At 51.5% G+C, this 15653-nt stretch overlaps 1 protein-coding gene across 1 annotated transcript in view; it reads left to right on the forward strand.

Annotated features, from left to right (window-relative positions):
* The first annotated feature begins 304 nt into the window (after window positions 1-304).
* The window catches only part of LOC144948384 (pappalysin-1-like), a 116436-nt gene continuing 101087 nt past the window's right edge, over window positions 305-15653 (forward strand). Inside the window, exon 1 of the mRNA XM_078877807.1 lies at window positions 305-683. Within this exon, the coding sequence (XP_078733933.1) occupies window positions 380-683 (304 nt within the window). The 5' untranslated portion in view covers window positions 305-379. The remainder of the gene's footprint in view (window positions 684-15653) is intronic.

The following is a 15653-nucleotide window of genomic DNA, read 5'->3' on the forward strand; positions in this document are numbered from 1 at the left end:
GAGAGAAGATTCACACGCGAGAAGATTGAGACAGTGCGCGCGACTGGCACAATCTCGTCCGCTAACTTATGTGCAAAGTGCAGAGATACATCAAAGGCTCGCTCAGTATGACTGGGTTAGCGCAATAGCCGTCAGACCTGTGTTACAGGACTGATCATTACGCACGACACTTTATAGTTAAATTGACACTTCGTATTATTATTATTATTAATCCTTCTGAATTCAACCATCAAGTACATTGCGTTGGTTCCTTCCTCGCTAAACTAACCAGGGGGAGGTGGTGGTGGTGGTGGTGGAAGTTGCCAGCGTCTCTCTTCAAAAGGAAACGGGCATCAACAACAACAACAACAACACCACAAAACGAACCCAGGCAGTGGCCATGCGCACAGCCGAGGGAATGACGCTCTTCGTCTGCCTCCTCGTCGCCGTGACCCCGGCACGCACCGCAAATCGTTACGGCCGCTACAGCCGCTATCCCAGGCGCGGCCCCACTGTGCTCCCCGCGGGCAGAGGCGGTGACGGCGCTACCCGGGTGGGAGTCAAGACGCTCTACTTCAGCGGGCAGAGGGAGCAGCTGAAACTCAAGGGCGGCACGCCGCTGCTCTTGCGGACGCAAGCTGCTTTCACCGTCGAGATGTGGATTCGGCCCGAGGGGGGGCAGCACTCGCCGGCAATAATCGCAGGTAAGAGACTTCGATCCGCTCACCGGTGCTCTTCACGATTCGCAAGACGCCGCTGCCGAGTTGGTTTGAGATCGCGCCGGAAATTAAGGTGTTGGTCAAAGTTGTACAAATGTGGTCACGCACGCACACACCACAAAGACACGCAGACACATAGCTACCGGTTTATAAGACGCGCCCCCCCCATCACCCCGCAAACTATCGCTTTAAAATTTAGGGATTAAAAAGTGAGTATTCTAATCCAAAGAATACGGTAAATGTATTGCCTCAACGTAAAATAAATACACTCATTTTTTTTCTTCCCTACGATGTTTACCGGTTTTACTGCGTGTTGTTCGGCATGATGTCCGACGTTTCGTTCCTCGCCATCGGAACCTATTTAAGAACTGAACGCAAATAGCCAACGTTTTGGCCCCGCGATTAGATATCGCGTCGAAAAGATTTTGTACAGCGCTGCTCAATTCAGTGAGCCGACGAAGCTCCCGGCACGTGGAGCGAAACGTCGAACATCACCGGAGACCCAAGCAGCACAACAGCGAACACCCACGAGGTGCGTTTTTTTCTTCTTAAGTCCAACAACTGACTGGGCATCCGCTCTTACGTTTAACGAGAACCGCCTGCAAGGTGTCGCACACATGGAGCTCATCAGCAGCCCTCGAAGTTGAATGCAATTTCTCATCGTTGTCATCATCAGCCATGATTAATCCACTGCTCGATTAAAGCATTCCCCGAAAGTTTGACAACTCTCACGATCTTGCGACGAGAAAATCCAGCTCGTGAGCTGACGTCATCGCTCCGTCTCCTCCAACGGTGTCCGCACGGATGCGTTCCATCTATCGGTTGCCGCTCCATGATTATTTCTGACCTTCGTTTGTTTCAACGGTGTCTAATACAACGAGGTATCTGTGCTCAGAGACGTGGGTGTCATTCCGGGTTCACCAATCGCATCGAGTACTGTCAAGGGTTTTTAATTAATTTGGTACATAAAAAACATGCCAGCTCTGAGAATTCGGAAAAATACATTTAAGGGTTCCTCTCTATGGTAGATAAGAGGTCACTTGAATGGATCTCAGACTTTATTTGAAGCTTTTGTGACTGCAGGAATCCATACTCTTTACTTATTTCGGTAAAGTCACGTAGGTAGAATATTCATCGATCACGACGTTTCGATCGCAACCCAAGCGACCGTTTTCCTCTCACCTGAAGACGGTCGCTTGTGTTGCGATCGAAACGTCGTGATCGATTAATTTTCTACCAACGTGACTTTACCGAAAGAACCAAAGAGTATGGCTCTCAGACTGTTGTTCTGCGATGTTTGCTTCCGCGGGCCGTTGCATGACACGACGGGATGATGACACCGCTCGCTGCGAGATGACGTCGACGGCACAAGTTCGGGGGGGGGGGGAGAAATAACAAACAGACAAATGAAAACGTCGTGATTCAACACAGCAAAGCGTACGCAATAAGATCGACCGAAACCACCGCGGTGTTGTCAGAGCCGAGTCGGTGGCCCTACTGAGTGAGCTCATGGCCTTGAGCGCGCTGGGAGCAATTCTCGGTCAAGGTGGGCTATTTAATCAATCATACCTCGGGAGTTCATCGAAACTATCATCGTTTTGTAAATTGGGAGAAGTTGGCATAGCTTATTATACGGGCATACTGATCCCCGTCAGAGCAACGTGGACTTTGCAAAAATTGTTCAGGACTTCCAATAGAAGACTGAGCGGGCGATGCTTGTGAAAGCGTGTGGACGTGCTGAAAAAGTCACGGAACTCTATTGGGTCGATACAATTGGTACCCATTTTTGGGGTGTTGAGAAGTTGTTCGTCCTATTCATCCAATCACCACCACGGCTCATGGCTCTGCACGGAAGACCGGCGTCTCTCCACGCTTGCTCGAGCAGTAAACCTAAACCGACCTTGAACACGATGCATGACACAGGACCCTACATGCAAAACAGAAAGACGTCGGATGAGATAAGAGTATCGTTTGCCTTTTTAACGGCAGGTCTCGCACGAAAACGAAACTTGCGACTCCACTGCAGGTGAACGCTCCCTCCCGATTGTAAATACGCATTTTCCTCTTACTCCGCGTGCATGGCGTGGCACACGGAGACCAACGGTACACCATTCCCCAACAAATGGCCATCGTTAACATCGGCAGGGCTCTTCCTTCCGCAGGTGAAACCGCGTACACACAGGCTACGCAAATCATACGTCACGTCAAAGTGATTTCCTGCTCGAATGAGCATTGATGCGGTGCTCGGGCATGGAGGCGATGGTCGAAATTCCATATTCCTATGACGGGTCCATAGGAGAACAAATGTTGACTTTTGTTTGGACGGGCAAGACTACATGATCACGTAACAATCGTTCATCTCTCGGTATTTTTGTCCTCATCATACTACGCTTGCGTTTGACAGCGATGTGCATGTAGCCTACATCAAACTGATGTAGAGCACGCTCACGTAGCATCGTTACTGACGGGCGTACCCTGTAGCGTAGTGCTCGTGCCGTGCGTCAAATAATCCCTGAGCCGGAAAACGAAGATCAAGTAGACACTCGCTTTCGCTCTGGTTCAACGCGGCCGGGTTCCAATTCATGGATTCTCCTCGCTCTTGTCAATGGCAGTGGCTCTTTCATTGCTTCGACTCGTTTTAAAATCTGCCGCGCCTTTCCGCACTTGCGAATCAGCGACGGTGTGCTTACGGTTCGTTCGAGCAGAGAGGCGTTGGGGCGCTCGTGCGCGCCTTCGTGAACGTCATTGCAAGCGCGCACGTGTGAGTGAGTGGGTGCGTGCGTGCGTGCGTGCGTACGCCGAAAGGGGGAGCGGTAGTGTAGCGGTTGGCGCGCTGCGCTACGAACCCAGCGGCGACCCGAGTTGAAACGGTCATGGCCCTCCACGTGGTCGACTCAGCCTTAAATGAGTACCAGGGGCGGTGTGGAAACATCGCCACTCGGGAGACAAAGGCGACCGGGCGTGATGGTGGCCACCCACTCTCTCGTGTACCATATTGGGCTTCATAGGTGCTACTCGCTAACAGCACTTGCCCCAACATTCTGTTAAGGCTATATAAGGGATCTTTGTCTCTGCATGTGTGTGTGTTGAGGGTGCGTACAACGTGTGAGTGTGAACTCGTGCACATGCGCGTGGATGCGTATGTGCGTGTGTGTGTGTGCATTCACACGTATCCACGCGCACGTATACGTGTGTGTGTGTTCCCATGCCCATTTGGGTGTCAAAACGACCCTCCCTATCCAAATTTCAGAGATCTGATGCAGAGGCGTTCGGCTCGTCTTGGCCAGTGCCTGTCCAAAGTCGAACGGACACGACAGCCGTGGTTACACAGTGTCCTCTCTGGACACGAACAGCTGTCAAACTTTGGAACGGGAAGCTCACCCGCGACAGATGACCTTTTTATTGTTTCATTTGACTTTCTCGAGTTTCTGTTTTTGGCCACTCAAGAAGACAAGCGGGTGCATTGAAAGCGCCCCCTTTTGCCGTGACATCGCGTGCTCGGTTTGTAAGCAGAGTGGTTGCGAACGAGCAAAGAATCACGCTTAGCAAAAATAAACTTAAAAGCAAAGAACCTCCAGTGCGCACTCTTTGACGTTCGGATCAATCGCTGATAACGAGAAGCTATTGAGACCGGCACGGCCCACGAGTTGGGGTGGTGTTCTCATTCATGGCCGAGTCGACCTAGGGGAAGTCCAGGGCAGGTTCAGACACGCGCACCACACGTGTTAGCCGTACCCGGGGGAATCTAACGAGAGAAGCGCAGTGCGCAAATCGCTGCGCCACGGCTCACCCTGAACGTACAAAGGTGAGACGGATGGCACCACAAACAGTCTGTGATAGACTGTTGGATGGACCAGGCGCCTATTAAGGTCCGCATAGCGTGGGCGACGGGTGCGATGGGGCGAACACCCAAACCCATCCGCCCGTGGTCTCCGTATTGCATATGCCACGAGGGGGTGGGCGGCGTGCATCACGCTCGGCCGCCTTTGTCTTCCCAGCGACGAACGATTCAATCGTCGCTTGTGTTGGCCGTGAGCTCGAATTGAACCCGTGTCGCCGGGTTCGTAGCGCAGCGTGCTAGCCACTACATTACCGCTCTATTTACCAACAAAGATCCCCCGTGTAGCCTTAACAGATAGTTGGGGCAAGTGCTTTTAGCGAACACCTTTTAAGGCCGGAACGGTACACGGGGGGTTGGGTGGCCAGCACCACGCCCGACCGCCTTTGTCTCCCCAGTGGCGATGTATACACGCCGCACCAGGTATTCATTTGAGGCTGAGTCGACCAAGAGGAGGCTCAGGACCGGTTCAGATAATCGTCACACTGGTGTTGGACGTGAGCGGGAATCGAACCCGGGTCGCCGGGTTAGTAACGCTACGCTACCGCCCCCCACACACGAACACACACGTGGACACGCACTCCATAGCGAATGAGTCGTGGGCGCATTTGGACTGTCCGCAATAAATAACGCGCCGCCGCCGCTGCTGCTGCTGCGCGCACTATCGCTCACGTCGCGGTCATCCAATTTGCCTGCAACAGTGGCACTTCAAAGGGTCTTGCTTTGTTGGCGCGGCCCACGGGCCAGTCACTGCTCGGCGAAAGCCGAGAGGCATGCGTCTTGCGGGAAGAGGTGCACGCGGTTCTAAGTGATTACAGAACTCACAGTAGGGGGGGGGGGGGGGGTGGGGAGGGAGGCTTTGGCGTGTGCGGGGAAGAGGTTAGACGACTCTCCTCCCAACCACCGCCCCGCCCGCCCGCCCCAAACTCCCCATCCCCACTTTGCTTGCCATGGCCGCGTGCGCATTGGCAATACTCCGAACACACTCTAGGCACGGGTCGCGCGCGCCACCAACCACCAACCGCCGCCTGCTTGAACGTGGTCATGGGGACGCGGCAAAAGGAGCGAGCCGTGGTCGCCGAGAGGGCTCGTTATAAAGGCCGTCCATAAATGACGTCACGCACCTGGGGGGGGGGGGCGGGGTCAGACATTAGTGACGATGTGTGACGAGGGGGGGAGGGGGGTTTGAGAAATATGACGTCACATCAAAATGCGCATATAGAATTGTTATAACAACACTAATTGTTATAACAACACTTCTACAACATCAGAGTGCAGCGCCACATTAAATACGCACTACAATGACAATAGTTTAAAGCGATTTGAAGCATGTTTTATTTTGAAAATGGAAATATTTTTTTTTTGGGGGGGGGCACAGCTTTGTGACGTCATATTTGAGGGTGGGGTCTGACTTTTTGTGACGCCGTGTGACGAGGGGGGGGGGGGTCAAAAATCGTCCAAAATCGCGTGACGTCATTTATGGATGGCCCCATAGCCGCGTTCTAGCCGCGTCATGGCGATAATGAAGGCGCGGACGGCGAGGCAAGGAGATAGTTCACGGAAGGACTGCGACATTTGGTCGATTAAGTCGATCGAGCGACGAGAAATAAGAATCGATTACTGCTTCGTTGGCCAATTACTACAGCGGTCGCCAACACATCCTGCCACCATAAGGGGAACCCCCCCCCCTATGACGTCACCAAGTCCCGGCCGTGACCTCCCGTCCAGCGGCACAGAGGGGGGAAACGGAGGTCAGACGTTTTCATTTAGTGCTAATCATAACCGAAAACGGTTAAAGTTACAGTATGGAATAGAGCACAGTGCGTAGATGCCCCATCTATATAATTCACGTTTGAATACACAGGATAGCTTTGAATGAGTCTCAATAATCCTGTCTTTTTAGGAGGGTCCTGCAGTGAGATATTTGGCGATTAAAAAAACAAAATTTGCCTTTCAGGCAGAAATCTGAGCACCCAGGAGAACACCCCAGTACAAGCGAGTGGATTGCAACAAGACAATAATGTCAGACAGCTGTCAACATGCGTACATGACCTCTCAGCTACACGTAACCTTAATACGTGAAGCCGACTGGCAATGGTCCTCCCTTAGGTCGACTCAACCTTAAATTGCTCTTTCGTGCGCCCTGCCGGCCTTAATAGGTGCTCGCGTACAACAGCACGTGTGAAATTAACATTGCTACTACGAGGAGGGCAGAACGCAGAGGGTTGGAGGTTTGTTTTTCACACTCCATACCTCCACCCTGACTGCCAACGGTTCGGGCAATGGTCCTTTTTCATGGCAGAGGTGGCGCCTATCCAGGAGACATCCCATGGCTGCAACGTCACATACAGTACCGCACTAAGATGTAAAGGGTTTTGTTTTTTCCTGGAAGGGAAGGCAATGCTATTTTCCTTATTTATTCACGGTCAATTTGATGGGAGACATCACGCTGGGGATGTGTGGAGAACACACGCGTGTCTATCTGCGGCCCAGACTACTCTCCCCCCCCAGTCCGCAGTTAGTCAATCGGCAACTCGCGTGTGCGGTGGGGTAACGAGTGGGTACTCCGAATCTCAGTGTGGAAAAGTAGACCAAATACCCCTTTAGAGATGCTATCCAAAGCTCCCACCAGTTGCAGGGGCTTCCACCAGCAGCAGCGTGAGCAAGCGATTCCAGGGGGCTGTACTTCCTGTGCCTCCTCTCTCTCTCAGTAGCCTTGGTGCTGAATCGGGCAGGTTTCTCTCGCAAGTCGAGTTGTGAGTTTCGACGGGGGAAACTGTGCGGCCGCCTCCCTCGCGAGATGTTGCGCCCGGCAGAGAACCGGCACTCGGGGAGAACTCTAGAGGTGTGTCACAGGATGGGGACCGAGCGAAACGAGCGGTTCATCCGGAACGCCGTCCGCGCACTCGCGCACGTTCAACAGTCGTGTGCACGACGCGGCCTTACGGGGAGCTGCGCAGATGAAACCACCGTCATGCAGGCCAAGCGATAGAAGCCCAAGCAGGGCAAGCGATAGACTTCCAAGCAGATCAAGCGATAGACTCCCAAGCGCGCACCTCCCCCCGTGCCGTCCACTGTGTTTTGCGTTGAACCGAAACAAAGAACAAGCGGAGGCAGCGCACCCAATAGTCACGGGAGGGGCGAGAGAGAGAGAGAGGAGAGAGTTCGTGGCAAGTTGCACAAAACCGCGTCGTTATTTGTTTCTATCACAACACGCAGCGTCGTGACCACGAGAACCCGTTTGACCTCTCGAGCTGAAAGTTGCACAATTCGCTTCCTATTCACAATTCGGCATTCAATGTCTTGTCTCGGTCGGGGGGATTGATTGCTCACGCCACCACCGTTTGTGGGAGGGCCTCGCTCGAGGGAGATCCTCTCGAGGGCACCTTTGGCCTACTCTTCCTGCGCTACGGAGAGCTCTCGACAGAGGTGAGAGGGCCCCACACTTTAATCCACCTCACGTGACCTGCGGACCGATCAACTTCCGTTTCTTATTTATACTGCCGCTTGGATAGCGGCGCAGGTATTTAAGAAACTTGCACCATTGCTGTAGTCCGTGAGCCCAAAGCAGACAGTTCACCTGTTGGTACCCCCTGTTGTGGCGGAGCTTCAGTGGTTCCAATATCTTTATGTGGTCAACAACAGTGAAAGATGTCAAACCACTTGGAATGAGTGGGTAATCAAATCATACACCCTTGTTAGCCATTAAACTAATTGCCACTTCTAAGATTTTTTCCTATCTTTGGAGGTTCCTTAGTTGGCTACCAAATTCCCGCCGTGGCTCACATGGATTGCAAACCTCGGTGTGCTAGCCATTAACACTATGGCTGCATCCCGTGGACTCTCCCCTGTATATTTCGTCAAGTTCATCTGTCTGTTCACATGACACAGTACACAGAGAGAGTAAACATTCCACTAAGTCACCGCTTTCATGCAAGGGGCCTCTGGAATTTGAGAATCTCCGGTCCAGAGTCTTGTAACGTATTGGCAACAACAAAAACCGCACAAAGAGGAATTCCCAAACGATGTTTGTTACACACTGGCCTCGAGTCACCGCTTATGGCCACGTGTAAAAGGAGCTGGGCACTCGCCGTTTGGGTTTTATTTGAGATGAGATGTAACGACCGCGCTTTTACGTGGCATCTACGGAGAGGGGTGGGGGGAGAGCAGCTCGCAAGCCAGGAGCACCTTCAGACAAGGCTCTTGCCAGGATACCTTTAACTGGCGTTCAGCCATCCTTTTGAAATCTCTTGGCAGGTCAGCCTGCCAAGCACACACACACACACTAGGCTCGATGGAGGGAGGGAGGGGAGGTAGGAGAGGAAGCAATTGCATTTATGAAGAACTGTACTAATAATTCTATCATGCTCAGCGTAAAAAGCTCAGACCCATACGTGTTGAGAATGTAACATTTTACGGTGGATTTGTGTCTTGGTGCATTCACCGCCCACGAACCACAGCGCATTCATTCGCGAGCGTAGTATTATGCGGACGGTCTCGTCAGATCTCGGAAGTACGTAGCAGAGAGACTGCCCAACGAATACTGGATATTGTTAGGCTTAGGCGGTGAGGAGCCCAGGAGATGCGTGGTAACGACAATGCATTGCTGAGGCGGCCAGGAGATTCCGGTAGGGTGATGAATTGTTGAGTCCGTGTGGAGATTTTAGTGTGTGCCCCTTCCCCGTGGGCATAGTACTCCGGTTGCCTCCCGCATGGAGCCAAACTCTTAGTAATGGAATTGATCTCAACAATCCCGATGCAGAAAAGTCTCCTTGAGATGCCATACCTTGGCTCGTCTTGAGACTCGGTGATGTTTTTTCTGGATATAAATAAGAGGGCTTGATTGTTTACCCGGTTAATTTGCTCATAGAGGGGGGCCCACTTACCATGGAGGCAATTTCGCTGTTTTGGTTTCCAAACTTCGTCAACATCACATTTTGCGATGCTTCGCAATCATCTCGCTTTGCATGCACACCGCAAACTTAACCGATTGGCTGACATCTCAAACCATCGGTGTGTTTCGATTTCAAGCTTTCGTGACCGCAGGGATTCATCTTCTTGGTTCTTTCGGTAAAGTCACGTAGAAGGGAAATAATAAAATAATAAAAATAAAACATAATAAAATTATTCTCACGACGTTTCGGCCTCAACGCAAGCAGCTGTCTTTCCGACAGACCTGTTCTTCACCCGAAACGTCGTGAGAATTATTTCATTATGTTTTTTTTTATTTTCCTTCTACGTGACTTTACCATCGGTGTGTTGTCGTACGTGGGTAATTGCGTCCCTGTGTCGTTGCTGTTGGCTCCCTGGTTTCTTGGTCCGGGACCTCCTGCTGTCACGTTGCTCTTCCTTCCGCTCTACCACGGTTCCTTGCCCTCACCTCTCCACTCATCCATCCACCCACCCACTCCCACGAGGTTGGGGGGGGGGGAGAAATAATAATTGAAAGGTACGACCAGAAGAACACTGTGCTGCAGTCGGGAGAGCATCATACAAGAGATGTCACGGTGACATCCGCAAAGGCCTCTTGACCGTAACTTTAAAGGCTTTTTTTTTGTTCTTGCACACGGCATAACATGACATCGCTGCTCGAGTAGTTAATTTATTCCGCGCAATCAATAGCGCCGTATATATTTTTTTTCACCGGCGCAAATGGACCTGAATCGATACACGTGCTGGCCGTTACCACTGCTACTGAGCACAAACCCTTTACTTGCGATGAGACATGGGGTGCTGTTTGACATTTTTTTTTTCCTCCAACATTATTCCAATTACGCTGCTGTCAGCATCGTATCACGAGCAGACGAATCCATTCGGAATTCTCTCAGAAATAAATGCGACGACTGTCAATTAGAACAGCTGCATACAAAGCATGCAAATGGTACCTTTTGTTGTTGTTATTGTTGTTGTTATCCTTTACACACTTTCCCACACACACACACACTGCTATGAAATTGTTTGTTGCACGAGCATCAAACGGATTTGTTAAATTTTAAGAGCTGACAAATTAGAAACGTGAAATCGTGATCATTTTTTTTCGTGCAGTCGTCGGTGACTGCTTTGAGCCCATCAACTCACTGCACCTTCAAAACTTTGTGTAACCGCACCAAAGTTTGCTAAAAGTCTCCACGTCCTCCGAACGCGTCTACGTTTGCATATGCGAGCGGTTGGTGACTCGGCCGAGACCAGAGTTTTACTTAAATTGAGAACCAATCGCAGGTGGCTGAAATCTGGATTTGAACCCAATATATCAGCGGTGCAAGCTCTGAACCACCAGACCACCTCCCATGTGCATTTTTTTTTCAAAGCAAAACTCTGGCCCTATCGGCCACCTTAATCCCAAAGAGTAACAGGTAACAGGGTTTTATCTTATGCTCCCCAAAGGTATCATATCATAGCCACGGAAGTGTTGATGATCAATAGAGATTGAGTTTGCGAGTCTTAGATAGACGACCTGTATGTATGACCGCGTGGGGTCCATTACGGCAGAACAGAAAGGACATTCGAATGTGTCAACGCAACGATGGAAATCACACCGTGTGAAACATTTCTAACAATTATAAGGGCGTGTGGTTAGCACACTACGCATCAAAGCTGGCCACCTGAGTTAGATTCCGGGCAAAGGCTAATATTAATGGGGAATGACATCTGGACCCCAGTTCAGCGTGGTGAAGTATGGTCAAATAACCCCCACAACCGGCACGGTGTGGAGAGGCCTTCATTCATCAGCGGACTGACCAAAGGGTTGAACACTGTTTTGTTAGTAATGAAAACTCGTTACCGTGCAAAGGCCTTGACATCTCTGAACATGCACATATACTAAGCAGAGGGTAGCTCTGTGATGTGTCTGCTTGTGCTGTCTGTTGCCCGCCACGATGTCCGACGTTTCGCTCCATGTGCTGGGAGCTGCTTCTTTATTAAATTAATCAAGAGCCCAGTACAAAACACGAGCGATGGGGATGGGGGGGGGGGGATATCCGTGCTGCGAGCTTCTTAAAGAACTGAAGAAGCTCCACGTGGGTGGGGGGGGGGCATCATGCCGAAACAACTCGAGAACAGCACATCGTGCCCGTGGACCTCCTCTGGGTGCTCCGGCTTCCTCCGGTATTTACGAGTGCTCATTAATTGGCCCGATGAAATCATAACGCATCCAGGATAGCGGTGCTTTGGGCAATTGCTGGAAGGCAGGAGCCATTCCCACCGCCTTTCGGCCCGTGCCTGTGCTCCCTCGGCGTTTGTGAGATGCAGTTTTGCACGAACTTCCCGCATGCGCAACCGCGGACTTGTACACGGTAGGAATCGGTGTACCGTCCCACAGAGGTCGCAAACGGGTTTTGATTATTTACCCGTACCCGTACTCGGCCGCACCAGGGTCGCAAACGGGTACCCGTACCCGTACCCGGCTGTACCCGTACCCTACCTGTACCCGGCCGGGTATCGGGTAGGGTACGGGTATCGGGAACCTGATTGCGACCTCTGGGATGAAGCCATGTTGCAGGCGCGGGTGGGTTGATTCTAGGAACTTGAATTGTGAGAAGAGACAAGACGTTGGGAAATGAGTGACAAACGGTGACTCACCGGTGACTCACGGCCTACCCGTACCCGTACCCGGCCGCACCAAGGTCGCAAACGGGTACCCGTATCCGTACCCGTACCCGGCCGGGTATCGGGTAGGGTACGAGTATCGGGTACCCGGTTGCGACCTCTGCCGTCCCATGAGTCGCTTGGCGCAACTCCGTGATGCTTTCACGAAGGTTAAGGACTCAAACCGGGCAAGGAATGGACTCGGAGGTTGGTGGGGGGGGGGGCGGGGGGGGGCGGGGGGGACGAGTACATTATGCGTCTCAGAGTCACCCAAGCCGCTCATCGTTTATTTATCAACCTTCGTGAAATATTAAAGTTTGAGAGCTGTGTCTTGATGAGAGCAACTTGACACTGACGAGAACAAGCTCGCTAATTGAACGCTCCTGCACTCTGCATCGCTGCTTTTGATGGTGGTAATAATTATAAATCTCACATCGTTCAGGTGTAGTAATGTGTGACGCTCTCAAGAGCAGCAATTCAGGGCCCTTTTTGCCAATCTACTGCTGGATGAAGGCGTCCACCATGCCTTGTTAGTCATGGAGGTTGTTTGACCATACTTCACCATGCCGGTCAGCAGTGAAGGTGATTAGGGTGGGTGGCCCGGATCTTGTTCAGTTATAATTTGGACATGACCGGGATTCAAACTTAGGTGGGCCGGGTTCATAGCGGCAGTACGCTAACCACTCTCACACTGCTTCCCCCAACAGTGTGGTGTAACTATACACCCCGTGTTGTCAATCCTCACTAATTTACTGATTCTTTATTTACCCACGAGAGTCTACAGACTCCTTTTTAGCAGGGTCGTGTGCGGTGGTGGATTTTTATTTCATTTTAAGATGTGTTCAGTCAATTCATGGCTGCAAACATCTTAGTACACGGGTGGGGAGGAAACTGGTGCGCCCGGAGAAAACCTACAACCCCAGTGCTAGGAGGCAACACTCTACCCCCGTACAGATGGAAACATATGGCGATTAGTCCACTTGCTGTAATGCCCTCTCTTGGCTAGCCAGGGTATGGCATCTCCTCGAAGCCCACTGAAAGGGAGTTAAGTTCTCGTCACCGTGGCATAGATGTTAACTCCCTCGCCCGGTATGCAGGATGTCGTGGGTTCAATGCCGACCCTGACGCCTGCTGTATATTTGAAGTTTGCGTGTTCTCCCCCGTGGTTGCGTGGATTTTTCTCCGGGTTCTCTGGTTTTTCCCTTCACATTTAGAACCAACATCACGCGTTCAGAATATTTGGCTGCTATACATTTCATCATGCTGGTCAGCGCAGGTTGGCGACATAGCGGGTTGCGTAGACATCGGAGCAGAGGAATACAACGGCGGCTATGGATTTTTCTAAGCTGTTAATCGCTGCCCGCAAAGTATCCCCGCAGCCCACGACGCCGATCTTGTGCAAGGTGGTTTGCCCATCCGAGCATTATCCAGACTCAACTCTGCTTAGCAGGAGGTGGGACTACCCACACACAACCCCACCGCAAGCTTGCGACTTGCCGATCGACTAACTGCGGGTTCACCCGCTCATGAAGCTGGCCGGACAGAGGCAGTGGTGGCGTGATGGTCGTGGTAGGGGTGGTGGTAGGAGTGGAGGGATGTAAGAAACTTGCCACCATCGTTTCAACTGCCGTGCTGGGAAATAAAAGCGAACCGGCGACCTCTGGCACGCGAGTCCAGTGCCGCTGACCGCCACGAGCACGGGAGAATTCCTCTCGATTTCAAGAAAGAAAGAAAAAAACGTAACCTGGCATCTAATCTACAGCACCTCCCCCCCCCCCAGTAGCAGAAGCCACTCATATCGACGTCCGGCAGTCAATATTCGCTCAAGGGATCGATTCCGTCATCCCGACGCGATCGCGGCTTCCCAGTGACCCGGCTGTGGCGCAGCGTTTGCCCTTTGATTAAAATCGCCGTGCCACAGAAGACAGCTGCACGTCCGAGCCGTGCCCTATCACAGCCGCGTGTGAGTGGGGAGAAGGTGGCAACCCTCAATGCCTCCAAACCAACGGTGCCAGCGCGGGTTGGGAAAAAAATTAAGACACAGACTCAGGTCATCGCAGGTTACTCTCGCATCGAGTTAGACGTAATGATTTACGGTGTCAAAGGGCTGTGAGTGATGACGGCCCGTGATGAACGTCATTATTGATGGTGTTTGATGATTGATGATGCGGTTTCGCACATCGCCCCTATCGTGCGCCACGTGTGTACGCGAACGCACAAAAACGCAACCGGCGGTAAGTGAGAAAAAAATAAACAAGGAAACAGATACTGTCCGTGTCTATATATGAATTTCTAACTTAAGTATCCATATTGACTCAAAGGCAAAGATCCCCCCATATCGCCTGTAAGAGACTGTGGGGGCAAGTGCTCTTAGCTAGTACCTATGAAGGCCGGCACTGCACACGAGGGGGTGGGTGGCCAACACCACGCCCTGCCATTTAAGGTTGAGTCGATCTAGGGGAGGCCCATGACCAGGTTCAGATAATTGTTACCGGTGTTGGCCGTGAGCGGGAATCGAACTCGGGTCGCCGGGTTCGTAGCGCAGCGCGCTAACCACTACGCCACCGCTCCCGAAAAGTCACCCGGAAAAATAACGACGAAAGACGAAGATGCTCCGCATAGACCTGACCAGACTGTTGGGGCTTGTGCTGTTTGCGAGCAGCACCGATGAAGACCGACACTGTGGCACGCGATGGGGATGGGTGGCCAGCACCGCGCCCGGCCGCCTCGTGAACACAATACGACAAATGCAGCCCTCCCCAGTTAACATGTTGGGGCAAAACGGTTTTAATCACGTTCCAACGTTTGCTCAACGTTGGCAACGTTTACCGGGTAGTACAAATCCTGGTTGTGTACCGTCGGGGTAGGTCTTGATCAAAAGCACCCGTCGTGGGCCAATTTGGTGTGTCCAGACATCGGCTGCAAGTAAGAGCTGGGAAATCGGATTATTTAAGTAATCGGTGAGCCTACCAATGATCGGCGTGATTGCTCGACGAATCGGATGGCTGTTGGTGAAAGATTCTCGCGTCTAATCCCAAATGTGCCGCTGGACGGAACGTGATGGGCGGGACTTGGTGACGTCATCGGCACGATTGGCTGTGATGTAATAGATTCAAAGCGTGATTAAATAAATACATAATGCACGTTATAATGTTGTGGATCGTGTCGGTACAATGTCCATTTTTAGGTTGTAACCCTCCAACCACCCAAAATGAACAATCAAATCAGATTGTCAATTGATTTGTTTTTTTGGCAAATTGGAATGTTGAAAAGCCAGCAAAATGTTTGCTATGTTTAACAACCTTATTTTGTTCGGGCTCTGTCAGGTGCTGGAGGGCTATAATACTGGTAGGAACGAAGTGGACCAGACCACCAATAGATTATATCGTCCGTCCGTCCGTCCGTGTATCAACATCGCCCCCTACTGCAAACACTTGGCAGGACCCTACAAAAACCTTTTGACTCAGTAGGGCTTTCCTGGCTTAACAAGTGTAATAATACATTATGTTTATATTCTTTGGTTATTCGTTCCT

Source organism: Lampetra fluviatilis, chromosome 49 (assembly GCF_964198595.1).
Source record: "Lampetra fluviatilis chromosome 49, kcLamFluv1.1, whole genome shotgun sequence".
Lineage (NCBI taxonomy): Eukaryota > Metazoa > Chordata > Hyperoartia > Petromyzontiformes > Petromyzontidae > Lampetra > Lampetra fluviatilis.